The sequence below is a fragment of the Ambystoma mexicanum genome, chromosome 1p (assembly GCF_040938575.1).
Source record: "Ambystoma mexicanum isolate Mex_15411 chromosome 1p, UKY_AmexF1_1, whole genome shotgun sequence".
Lineage (NCBI taxonomy): Eukaryota > Metazoa > Chordata > Amphibia > Caudata > Ambystomatidae > Ambystoma > Ambystoma mexicanum.
The window spans coordinates 1,039,339,090-1,039,351,757 of record NC_090921.1 but is presented as its reverse complement, the minus strand read 5'-3'; the positions used below and the strand labels follow the sequence as shown (position 1 = coordinate 1,039,351,757).

Genomic DNA, 12,668 nt, shown 5'->3' with positions numbered 1-12,668 from the left:
ATGAGTTCCCGAAGGACATCCATCATTCATGAAGTATTGGAAGGCAGCCGGCGCGTTACACAATCCGAAAGGCATCACCTGGTACTCGAATAATCCGTATTTAGTACGGAAGGCAGTTTTCCATTCGTCGCCTTCTTTAACTCGTACCAGATGATAAGCCCCCCGGAGATCTAACTTGGTGTATATGCAAGCGTCCTTCACCTGGTCAAGGAGTTCAGGGATCAGAGGCAGAAGATAACGGTTTTTAACCGTTATCTGGTTCAATGCGCGGTAATCGATACAAGTTCTAAGGTCGCCTTCTTTTTTGGGCACGAAGAACAAAGCCGAGGATGCCGGGGACTTTGACGGGCGAATAAAACCATTAGCTAGGTATTGATCCAAATATTGTCTCAAATGCAGATTCTCAGGTTCGGTAAAGGGCATAAATCCTGCTACAAGGGGGTTGTGCACCGGGCACCAGATCGATTTGGCAGTCGTACGATCTGTGAGGAGGTAACGTGTTGGGCTGTTCCTTTTGGAAGACGTCCTGAAAGTCTTGGTATTCCGGAGGTAGTTGCATGGAGGCAGAGGTTACAGATGCTAGATTAATCTTCAGGTTTTCTGGGTAGCAGGTTTGCGTACAATCCGGGAAGGTTATTCTCTTAGCTCGCCAATCAATTCGAGGATTATGCGTCTCTAACCAAGGGATTCCAAGATTAACCTGAAACTGTGGAGCCTTGATTACATCAAACACAACACCCTCCCGATGGCCGTCGGGACCAATAAGAGTCACCTCAGTAGTGCAATGTGTTACCGGTCCAGAGGCAATTTCAGTTCCATCGACTGTGGTGATGACATCTTTGCTGGTTTTAGGACGCAGAGGGAGGTTAATCCTAGAGACCAATTCACGATCCACATAGTTTCCAATAGCCCCACTATCGATGTATGCCTTTATTGCATGCAACCGCTTAGGCTGTTCTGGATCTACGAGAACCATTGGCACAATGAAATGCGAGGTCTGAGAGTTAGTTTTCAAGCTCGGCAAGCGGATCCCTACACTTGTCGGGCGGAGTAGTTTCCCGAAACAGAGTCTTCATGGTTTTTATCAGCGGCTCCTACCGCCTTTCGGGGCGGTTTTGCTGGGCAATCTCGTAGAAAGTGTCCAGAATTCCCACAATAAAGAAATAATTTTAACTGCCGCCTCCTTTCACGTTCTTTTTGAGTTAAGGGTCCTTTAACCCCTCCAATTTGCATAGGCTCAGAGACATCAACTCCCTTGGGATTAGCATGGGTCTTGACCAACACCCAAGTCTCAAACCTGGACCGATCTGCTCTTCTGAAGTCTGTGATCCAATTGGACCACTAAGTCTATATACTCGGTGCATTCTTGGGGCGGATTTACAACTTGGGCCAAGACATCTTTAAGTTCTCCGCGTAGGCCTCGATAAAATAACGTGACTCTTTTATCCTCTGGCCATCCCGTTTCCACAATTAGTCTATTAAAGGTTGCAATATAGGATAGGAGGTCCTGATTGCCCTGTTGCAGGGATAGAAGTTCGTCATCCAGAGCCCGCCCCTGAGAGTGTCGAGCAAATAACCTTTCCATGCTTGCTTGAATCCTTTGAAAATCACGGAGAATCGGGTCATCTTGAGTAACCAGTGGAACTGACCAATCGGCAGCGCAGCCGCTGAGATATGACAATACAAAGACTACCTTGGTTTGATCATTAGGGAAGACCCCAGGTCTGCATAGGAAGTGCAAACGACACTGATTCATGAATACGGCGGATCGTTTGGGGTCTCCAGCAAAGCGTTCGGGTGGGGCCAGCGGCATGTTTCCAGGTAGATTAATCTGCACAGGGTTACTGGAAACCACATGAGTGGGGTTCCCTCCGGAACCGGGTAGAGGAGTTTGCCCAGCTTGACCTTGCAAAAGCTGTCTGGCCAGGTCATCAGTTCTTTCCTTTGATATTATTAATTCCCTCCTGAGGGCATTAGTCTCTTGACGAGCGGCATGTACTTCGGCCCGTAATTCCCCCAGTAATTGGGCCAACTGATCAGTCTCAGAACTTTCCATAGCGCCTGGGTGGGAATTTGTAGGAAGGCTTCGCGTTCTGTTACGCTCACCTGACTCCCACGGAGGCGCTGGCTTGGTTCGCGCTGCTGTGACCTCTTCTAAGGTGATGCACAGGGTTCAGAAGACGGACTGGACCGGGCCCCCAAATCTGGCTTGTCTGGCTCGCAGAAGTATCCTTCTGTAGGCAAAAATAGGGGATTAACTGTCTGCGGGGTAATGCAATCGGCCTCCCACTTTCCCCTCTCACCCTCCTCGAAACCCTTCTGTGATTCCTCGTAGCATCTCACCTTAGGGTCTGGAAGGACGAGCTCTCCATCCTGCTTCTGATGCAGGGGCGCGTTGGTATCCAGTTACTTCACTGGATTTTCGGATTGGTGAGAACCAAACTTGCTTGGCTTCCAGGTAAGTTTTTTGATCAGAGGTTCCCCTTGTGTCCATGCATTAATGTACTAATGCTAGTGTCTTTTTCCCCATAGGGGCCGGGGTACGGAATGCCGGGGAACAGGCACCGACCCGAGATGAGAGGTGAAATCCTTGTAGAAATCATGTAAGTCTTTAATGAGCGTTTTTTGGGAATGTCTTTTCATTCGCTCATTAACGCTGATGTCTCTTTTTCCCCTTAGGGGCGGGGTCCGGAAATGCCAGGAAGCGGCGCGGACCCGAAATGAAGAGGGAATGAATCAACAGGTAAGTCTTAACATGGAGATTTAGCTTTGCTTATTCCCTTCTCTCTCTCACCTTTTGTTCTGGTCTTTTTCTCCCTAGGCGCTGGGGCGTGACTGCGAATCCGGATGATCGCTGCTGAACATGGAGGTGCCCTGTAAAGGTGAGTGGAATGCGGCGCTGCAGCTATCGACGCGATGAGCTTTTAAATAAAAGTTTTCCTTTTCAGGATTGTCGGCGAGATGTCTCCGGGATGCGGATTTAGCAGGTAAGGACTTTTCCTTCTTCTCTTCTCTTCTTCTCTTCCTTTGCAGGTGATCCAGGATGCTGGCAGGCGTGGCAGAAGTCAGGATGCAGGAGCAGACACGGTGAGCGTCCAGCTGCTAGATGCAGAACAACGCGAAGCATGTGTGGCTGTTCGGGTGGGGTTTAAATAGCCTTGGAAGAAGTTCCAGGTATGTATCCTTCCTCCAATCAGGTATGTATCCTTCCCCGACCACGCCCGGATGGTAAATTAGTCCCACAGGTAAAGTAGTTCCTTTCAGGCCTCAAGGAGGCCGGGATCCTGCAGCATGGTCTGCATCAGGTAAGTGCACCCAAGCACTCCCATAATGAGCCAGGCGCCTATGGCGCCAGGACTGAGGTTTTTTATGAGCCTGGCGCCAAAGGCGCCAGGACACTGTCCAATGGGCCCCTATATGGGGTTGCTGGGTCCTTCCTTGGGGACTGGATGTCCGCTTTCGGGGACGCAGGGCTTGAACCGGCTCCCCGGGAGCGGGCATCATGACAAGAGCCAGGGTGAGAAGATCGTGCCCTGGGGAATACCACATGTGGATAGAGAGGTGGTGAAGAGAAAGGACCAAAGCTGAACTTAGGAGCGTCGGTCCAGCAGGAAGGAGGTCAACCACTCCAGGGCCTGATCCGTGATGCCAGGTTCTCACGGAGTCAATTGATCCGGATGGCGTGGTTGACCGTGTCAAAAGCAGAGGAAAGGTCAAGGAGGATGAGGACTGAGCAAAGTCTGCAGTCCAGATTAGAGAGCAGATCTTCACGGGGGTTCAGGTGAGCAGTTTCCGTGCCTCTGGCTGCTCTGATGCCTGACTGATGGTCATGGAGACAACCAACAGATTCAGTGTGGAGAGTAAGCCGGGAGATGGCCAGCTTTTCCAGGAGTTTTCCCAGGAAAGGAGTGATTGAGATCAGGCGATAGTTTGCCAGACAGGTAGGATCGGTAGAAGGCATTTTAAGGAGGGTGTCATGATCCCAGTAAGTGAGCACAGTTCCCATTCAGGCATGCAGGAGAAGCAAGGAACACCACATGAGTCAGCAGGTCAAAAGTGGGTACAAGCCTGGCAGTCATGGTATTTGTACCATTCATAAAAAGGGAACTTGGGCGTGAAGCCAGCGGCGTGGGATGCACTCCAAAATACCACGGATGTGGTATAATTCTCTTTATATAATCTTTCAAATAACTTTCTCAAAAAATTGTCTCCATTTCAGTTGGTTTTTCAAAGTATGCTTGTTTATTTTCACATTAGAGTTCCACAGTTGAGAATCACTGTTTAGGCAGATGCACCAGACGAGCTACAAATGGCCTATGCATTTCGGATTCCTATCCTTCCTCAGGGCCAGCTCATGCTGGTCAGTACCTTTTTGTAACCAATTATCAAGTTTTATAATGCCCCACCGTTTGTGAAAACGCCAGCAATTACACATGAGTATACGAAAAATTTCACACAATATTCGTAACACAATGCAACATCTTCATATTGCCAAATTCCATTAGTTCACGGTCAAAGAAATGTGCATCGGGCCAGTTCATTGTTACCACCGGTTCGCCATCACACATTGTCAAAATCCAATAGTAGCAGTCAGTATGATATGCATAAAAACAATTCATTATTGTCAAAGTTTTGTATATACATGCAATAGCAGTCATTTTCCATTTATATAAAGTGTATTGAACCTGTACATACGTGTTTTCATGTTGCCACGTGTAGTGTCAGGAGTATGGGGTAAAGAAGAAATGGTGACCTAAATTAGCAAGGTTGCTTCTTTATGAGGAACTTATAGTTGCAATATTCTACACAAGTGCTAAAATAATATTCCACATAAGTACTAACCTGTATCTGTTTCTGCAAATGAGTAATCTAAAACAGATAGATAAGAATATAGATAGAGGCACTAAATCCTAATTGTCGCTTTAAACTTTGTTAGATCCCAGTGTACGAATGGATTCATGGTGCGTCTTACCCGTGTGTTTCAAACGTGGCCTTGTAAAAAAGATAGCAGTACAGCAGCATAGAATGACACCAGCGTTCTGATCCTTATTTTTATAATCTTTTGAGAGCACGTTTTGCGCTCATAACAAACAGAATTTTGTTTTTACAAGTCCACGTTTGAAACACACAGGTAATATGCACCATGAATCCATTTGTACACTGGGAACTAACAAAGTTAAAAGCAACAATCCCTTCACAGAGGAGAAATATTAATTTAAATATCAGTTTTTGTCCCACCCACAAAGGCAGTCCAGCAACGAAATGCTTGGCAATTCTCCTCTGAACAAGAGTACCATCAGCAACCCCAGACATGTGTTTTGGCATTGTTTGGCCTCCTCAGTGATGGAAATACATCAATGTCGACCTCGTAACTGCGACTACGCAGTTATGGCTTTTGGTGCATTTCATTTTACTGACTCCCATTACTGCGCCCAAGCAGAGCGGGGGCTGCAGAGGTGTCCCCCACTCTCCTTGGGTGCAGTAACGGGAGTCGCGGGTTGCGAGGGGTGTCACTCGCTTACCATTGGGGTCAGGGGGGCAAGAAGGTAACTAAATAAAAAATAAAAAAGCAACCTGCAGCATCAACTCCGACCCACGTAAGTGGGACGAACTGATGACACAGGGATAGTGGGGAGCCGGCTGCGTACGCAGAAGTGGACAGCCGTAAGTTAAGTGGGTTCGGGTAGGGGAATGCGGGCCAAGGGTTTTGGGCAAATTGACCTCCCTGATCAATACGCTGTGCCGTAATCGGCATTAATATTTTCAGCAGCGCAGTGATCATAGATTCCTCAGTGAGGTGAAGCTGAGCCTCTCCAAGGCACAGTGAGCAAGGGGTTCACGTCTGGATTACCCCAAGTTTTACAAAATTGAAAAGGAGTGTTGAAGCCCCTCATCTGAGAATGAACATGGGTCAAATACCCTGTTTTATGGAATTTCATCCACTCAGGAGGGTCTACAACCACGTTTTGGCTCACTGCACCCTTCCTAGCCTGAATCGTGAATTAAAGGAGGGCTCCTGCAGCTACTCGACAGATCATCGTTGGAACCAAGACTTCTACGAAGAAGAGCAGCCAGCTGACGACCTGAGAACAATTCCTGTTGCCGACCAGCATCGATTCCAGTGATTGGCCTGGTGAAGCAATGCTTCTCTGTCTGATCTCAGAAGACCCTTGTTGGTGCTTAGACACTTGGGCCGGGGGGACAACCCGTCTCAACCCCTGCTCGAGGATCCATGCCTTGGAAGCCTTCAGAAATGCCCCTTGAGCATCCGGTGGACTGACTGGGCTACCTCACTGCATCTGTTGCTGTTCCGAGCAGAGCCTTGGGACTTGCAAGATCTTCAGCTTAATTAGTTTTCTGTCATCGCAATTTCAGCCATCTCGCCACAAAGGAAGCTGTCCTAGGGCTGCTTCTGTGTTCACTGCTGGAAGATCGCCTGTCGCCGCCTAACATGGAGACCTCCACTGGAACAATCTCTTTGCAATTCCGTGAGGTGTCCTGAAGGGTTTGCACTGCCAAAGTCTGTATCTTTTTTCTTCCTTTGGCGGTCTTGAAGAAGTTGCCTGGAACCATCTGGTGAGAATCGCTGTCAGCTCCCAACATGAAAAGTGACCGCTGCACCCACAACCTCTGTGATTACATCACCCGAAACAAGGACAGAAGATTGTGTCCACAGCAAATTCCGGAAGACATGGAAGAATTTGAGTCAGAGGGGTAAGTGGCCATACCTCTTTGTCTCCCAGAGGGTAACATTAGGGCGTAGAGCACGTGTCCCTAAACTCTGTGGCCTGGCCTTTTGTCATCGAACCTGGGCTAAAAATCCTTTCCTATGATGTACTTTGGGAATAGTATGTGACTTGAAATAAATACTTAACTTACTTTAAAGATTGTTGAAAGCGGCACCATATCCCACTGCATCAGTTCTGAAAGACCATCTCTGAAGAAACAATAGTTGTGACTTTTTGGGCACAAGGCTCCATTCATTTTAGGATTAGACTTCATAAAACGGAGGGAACTGAGTTTGTGCTTATTTGGTTTTTCCTGCATCTGATTACTCACGTGTTGAATACTGGTATTGAATGCGTATGCATATGCAATATTATTTCTATGGGTGAATATCTATATATGTTATATGATTACGTTACTTGCCTGTTATATTTTGTGCTTAGTGTGTTGATACAGGCCTAGTAAATTAATAATTCTATTTGTATATAGAGGGCTGATTTTAGAAATCTATCTAAACTGTTTTCCATCTTATTACTGATAGGATCTTAAAATGCTATGGTAAGAAATATGCATGCATAATGCTCCTTCATGTGAGCATTTAAAGATACAAAACACATCAGAAGTTAAATTAAATTAAAGCATTCCTTGTGCTCTTTCTTTCTGATGGGCTCAGTGCACACAGCTCAGAGAAACATTTCTTTTTTCAAACTGCTGCTCTATAGCAAGCAATTTCATCCATGCAGATAGAAATCAGATGATGTGTTCGGTTTTCTATCCAGTCCCCTGCCCTTTGCACTGCCCTGCTTTCAACTAGTGCATAAATGACACGCATGGAAAGATAAAAGGTGTCCTATTTACAAGATTTTAATGCATTAAAAGGCCTAGTATGACACTTATCTCGAGGCCTGCCTATAACTGTTTGTCTCTATTACAGAAACCGAGCACCGCTGTGGAGTACATTGCAGCCCATCTGTCCAAAATCCATGGATTGGATTGGCACCCTGAAAATGAACACATACTGGCCACCTCTAGCCAGGATAACTCAGTCAAGGTAAGATCCCTGCTTTGGGTTGGGTGGAGTAATCAACCTCTTTCTGCGATTGGATTGAGGTGCAGCCACTGTAAGTCAAGTCTCATTTGTAAAGTGTTATTCCACATCCGTCTGCAGAGGGCTGTGAAGCCATCTATCCTTATGGAAAGGCAGGTGAAGCCATCTATCCTAATGGAAAGGCAGGATTCCAACCATAAGGTAGACCCGAACAGACTTTATCAGTAGCTATGGCTGAGCAGTTAGGCTTCACTCCTTCACTCAAGGAAGTTGAGCGGGCTGGTGCATGTACCTGATAGAATATTAAAGAAGAGACACTAGATAGATATACTGAAATATGTATATGCTTTATTATAGAGATAAATCTAGTATAAACAAAGTTCAAATAAGCACTTGGGTTCTATTACACCAGAGCAATGTGAGTGCATACGTCTGCTTAGATTTTCATGTGTTGCATATACCGCCCTCTAGTGGTTTGGTGCATTACATATTGTTTTTTAGAATTTGAAAAAGTGGGTGTCGACAGGGGAGTACTTGTAACACTATTCCTACCCTACGTTTACGGGTACCCATGATCCTTCACACATCGTCCTCAGATTTTTTTCTGCCACTGGGGTTGGAGGCAAAACGCAAAGTCCCGGAGAAAAAGACGTGGAGATGGAATGCCGAGGCCCACCTCATCAACAATCATGACGAGACAGTGGCACTGCATACCATCAGAAGCTGAATAGAATGCAGAAAGGCGCATCATGCCACAAAAGTGATGCAATAGGGGGAGGGTAGGGGAGGGCTAATTTATACTCCATAGACACAAATGTTGTTAGAGAATGCCTTTAACCGCTATTGCAAATTCACCTACACACTCTAGTACTAGCTCACCCATTTCCTGGTGGTGAAAACCATTTAAATTCCACCCTACGTGCAACACCAAATTCCCTTGGAAGGATATGCACAGAGTGTGCAATAGCTGCCTCCCAAGGGATATATTTGTATTTGTATTTATTGAATTTCATAAAGCGCTTTTAGCCAAAGCGCTTTACATAGAACAACAAGCAATACATTAAAAGCAAAGTGAATACATTTCATGAATCATGTAGCAGAGAACAATATAAAGAACAATTTACCATAAAACAGACAGTAATGAGAACACGCGCAGGGTGGGACAGTGGTCAGGATCAGGCGATAACTGTCAGGCAGGTGACTGTATTAGGTGGGATCTTAGCGAAGTACAGAAGGAGGAGTAAGAAGTGATGGAGAAGGTTCCAGTGGGGTGGAGCAAGAAGTTGGAAGGAGCGGAAACGGGATGGTGTGCAAGGTAGGGCGGCACAGTAAGTCAGAAATTATCAGCGAGGAGGATGAGAAGGAGAATAGAAGGAGAGGAGGGAAGAGAGGTAGGGGGGGCAAGTCTGTAGAGAGATTTGAAAAGTAGACCGAGGAAGTTCTACTTGAGTTCAGAATGAAAGGAGAGCCAACCCAGTCAGGTAAGGGATGAAGAGAGTCCGTCCTGGTGGGAGAGAAGACAGAGAGAACGGATAGCGGAGTGGTAGATTGATTTAAGAGGGGCTAAACTTGAGGAGGGGAGGCCGAAGAGGAGAACAGAGCAATTCATGTAAGGTAATAATGCATTTTATGGCATGCTCGCAATGCAGGAAAGTACAAACCCCAATAAATAAATATTTTATTTGCCTGCAAGAGCAAGCATTTAATTCTGTAAGTATAGGTAACAAAAAAGGCTCCAACCACATACAAATGTTTCTACCTCTAGTCTTACTTAGTGTTCTATTGTACTGTATCAAGTTGTTGTTTTCTAAAAGTGCTTCAAAAGTAAGCTGAGTATCCAAATACAGGGGTTATTTTGTTCTGGATATAAATTCCAAAAATCTACCCTGAGCCATTGCTTTCGTGCTCAAAGCATTTTGCTTTTATTCATCAAAACCAGTCCCTGGGGCTGGATTTTTATTGCACATATTCATAATACAATAAATGAACAGAATATGGGTACTATGATTCTTCACATAAATAAAACACATCACAAAGTATGCATCAGAAGTGTGTTAGTATTACTTTGTGGAGTACATATTACATCATAATCACATTGTTACAAAGTAGCAACCAAAGAAACAGTATTTGCACAAAGTGAACAGTAATCTGCATTGTTGTACACACACCCCCTAGTATTAATCTAAAGTGCGGATGTGTTCATATCTGTGCAGTTTGTTTTTGGAGAAAAAGGTTCAAACTAGTAGAACTAGGTTGACTGTGGAGCTGAAACCAGTTTGGGTGGGCAACTCCTAGGTGGGTTAAACTCATTTCCACAAAGTACCAAACCGCTGGTCTTCGCCAGGGGGAGTAGCCCCCTAAGAAGTGCAAGTGGAGTATGTTGGTACTTTCTTGTGCTTGAACCACAGGCGTTTCGCCTTCTTGCGTGAAAAGCCTTCATCTGGGCCTCTGGGTTTGTTTCTCTGGTGAAAATACAGAAAAGGGGGAAGGGAAAAAGTGAGGGGGGTGTGGGGGAGTTGAGGGGGAGAAGGTGGAGGGAATGAGAGAAACGAGACTTAAAATGAGTCTCTTGGTATCATAGGGTACATTCTTAAAACACCCATTTCTTCTGTATGGCTAATGAGCTTTGCAGTGTTGAGGGTACTTTTAAAAACGACTTATTTTCCAGACCATATTTGATCTGGTTTGTGGGGATGGGAAGCATCAGGGACTGACCTTTGGTTGGCTTCGGATGGAAGCTAAAACATTGTTTGCCCTCCTGCTTGTAATGGTGGTATCAAGCTGCAGAGGAAGACCAGTACTTATTCCGGATAATAGTTTGGCGTCTTCTATTGTTGATATCCCTGAATGAAATGGGAGGCGCTGGGTAAAGAAAAAGGAACGGTGGCTGTTATCTCTTGCAAGTGAGTTGAGAATAATAGTAATCATCGGCCCTGAATAGGGGCAGTATGTACGAACATTTTTGGGGGGAGTTTTTTGCATACCTATTAGTTAGGGTGTTGATGACCACCTTGGATGTTGGTTGCAAGTCGAACAGGGTAGTATCCTCTATTAAAAAGAGAGAGAGAGGAGAGGCAGTAACTGTCTGGGATTCCCAACGCGAGATGTTGCTGGTCTGCATTGGGAAAAGGGAGACAGACGGGCAGAGAAACTCGTAAGCCAGTTAGCCCGGGTATCTAGGAATAGGAGGTTATACAGATGGGAGCCTGATTCAGTCAGGGAAACCAAAATAGAGCAGATGCATTTTTCGCTGCTCGTGATTTGCCTCAGGGTTGGCTGCTGTATCATCCTTCGCCGATCACCGGAGACGCTGTTCTTGCCTCGGTGTTCTTCATTAAGAAGAATGCTGTGTGCAGAAAATCGAGTGCGCATGCGTGGCGGAGCAGTATCGCTCGCACCAGGCATGCGTACTGTGTGCGTACAAAATATCTGGGTGGTTGCCATGGAAGGGACGACGCCATCAATGGCGGTAAGAATTTCTACGCTGGGTGCATTCTGAAATGAGTCCATGCGTAACAGGGGGCTGCCACTGTCCGTGTATGCCTAGGCGTGGCAGGGAGAAAAGGTGTCCGTTTCGGAGCGGACTCGGGGAGCCGTGTTTCTCTTGGCTTACTCAAGCCAGGGAACCTCCTTCAAATTGCTGGGCATTGTTCTGGGCAGCTCATGATTAGGAATGTAAAAGAGGGGGGGGGGAGAGCGCGGGGCGGGGCAGGAAGATCCATCCTGGGTGAAAAAATTAACATTTACATCTAGACGTGAACCTGTAGGTCCCCTGCTGGACCAATGTACTGTAGCATATGTTTGTTGCAAATGTACCCACCATCAGAGAGAAACTACACGGAGGTTATATGATGGCCGTGCCCCACATATCGGAGTTATTCGGTGTATGCTCATTTCCAGGAATGTGTTTGGACAAGTGTCCATATATATTGCCCGTACATTATATTACATTTACAAATCACTCCCACGGTACATTTGCTTCATTTAAGCCATTTGTGATGGTCTGAAGTTTAAAGACCCACCATGCTTCTTTGTGTTTTAGTACATTTTTTGTATTGGTATTGCCATCCACTTTGTCTATGACCCACGAGGTCAGATCATCAGGCCCGTGATGGTATTCTAGGAAATGGGATACTAGGGTTGCGTTATGCACTTTGCACCGAATCCTAGAGAGGTGTTCACTGATATGTATATTGACTGGTCATTGTGTTTGGCCAATATATCTAAGCCCACAGGGGCATTGTATGAGATAAATGGCATTGCATATCTTACAGTTAGAAAAATGCTTCAGTATCCAATCTTTTTTGCCGATTTTGTCTTTGAAGTGAACTTGCAGGCCACACAGGTCCCACATGGGAGGTGCCCGGACAGGTCTCTCAAGTTCCATAAGGAGGATTGTGTGGTTCTCTTAAGGCGGGAATGTGTCAGGTGTTCTTTTAGGTTTGTGGCTCTTTTGAGCTGCCCAGAACAATGCCCAGCAATTTGAAGGAGGTTCCCTGGCTTGAGTAAGCCAGGAGAAGCACGGCTCCCTGAGTCCGCTCCGACACGGACACCTTTTCTCCCTGCCACGCCTAGGCATACGCGGACAGTGGCAGCCCCATGTTATGCATGGATTCATTTCAGAATGCACCCAGCGTAGAAATTCTTACCGCCATTGATGGCATCGTCCCTTCCATGGCAACCACCCAGATTTTTTGTATGCACACAGTGCGCATGCCCGGTGCGAGCAATACTGCTCCGCCACGCATGCACACTCGATTTTCTGCACACAGCATTCTTCTTAATGAAGAACACCACCGAGGCAAGAACAGCGTCTCCCCAGCGGCTCTGGTGATCGGCGAAGGATGATACAGCACCCACCCCTGAGGTAAATCACGAGCAGTGACAAATGCAT

At 46.2% G+C, this 12,668-nt stretch overlaps 1 protein-coding gene across 5 annotated transcripts in view; it reads left to right on the top strand.

Moving 5' to 3' along the window:
• WDR59 (WD repeat domain 59) overlaps positions 1-12,668 on the top strand; it is a 1,538,892-nt gene that overhangs the window by 548,957 nt on the left and 977,267 nt on the right. For all 5 annotated transcript variants that reach the window (XM_069604207.1, XM_069604197.1, XM_069604168.1 and 2 more), the window contains exon 8: positions 7,661-7,777. In XM_069604207.1, coding sequence (XP_069460308.1) covers positions 7,661-7,777 — 117 coding nt within the window. The remainder of the gene's footprint in view (positions 1-7,660; positions 7,778-12,668) is intronic.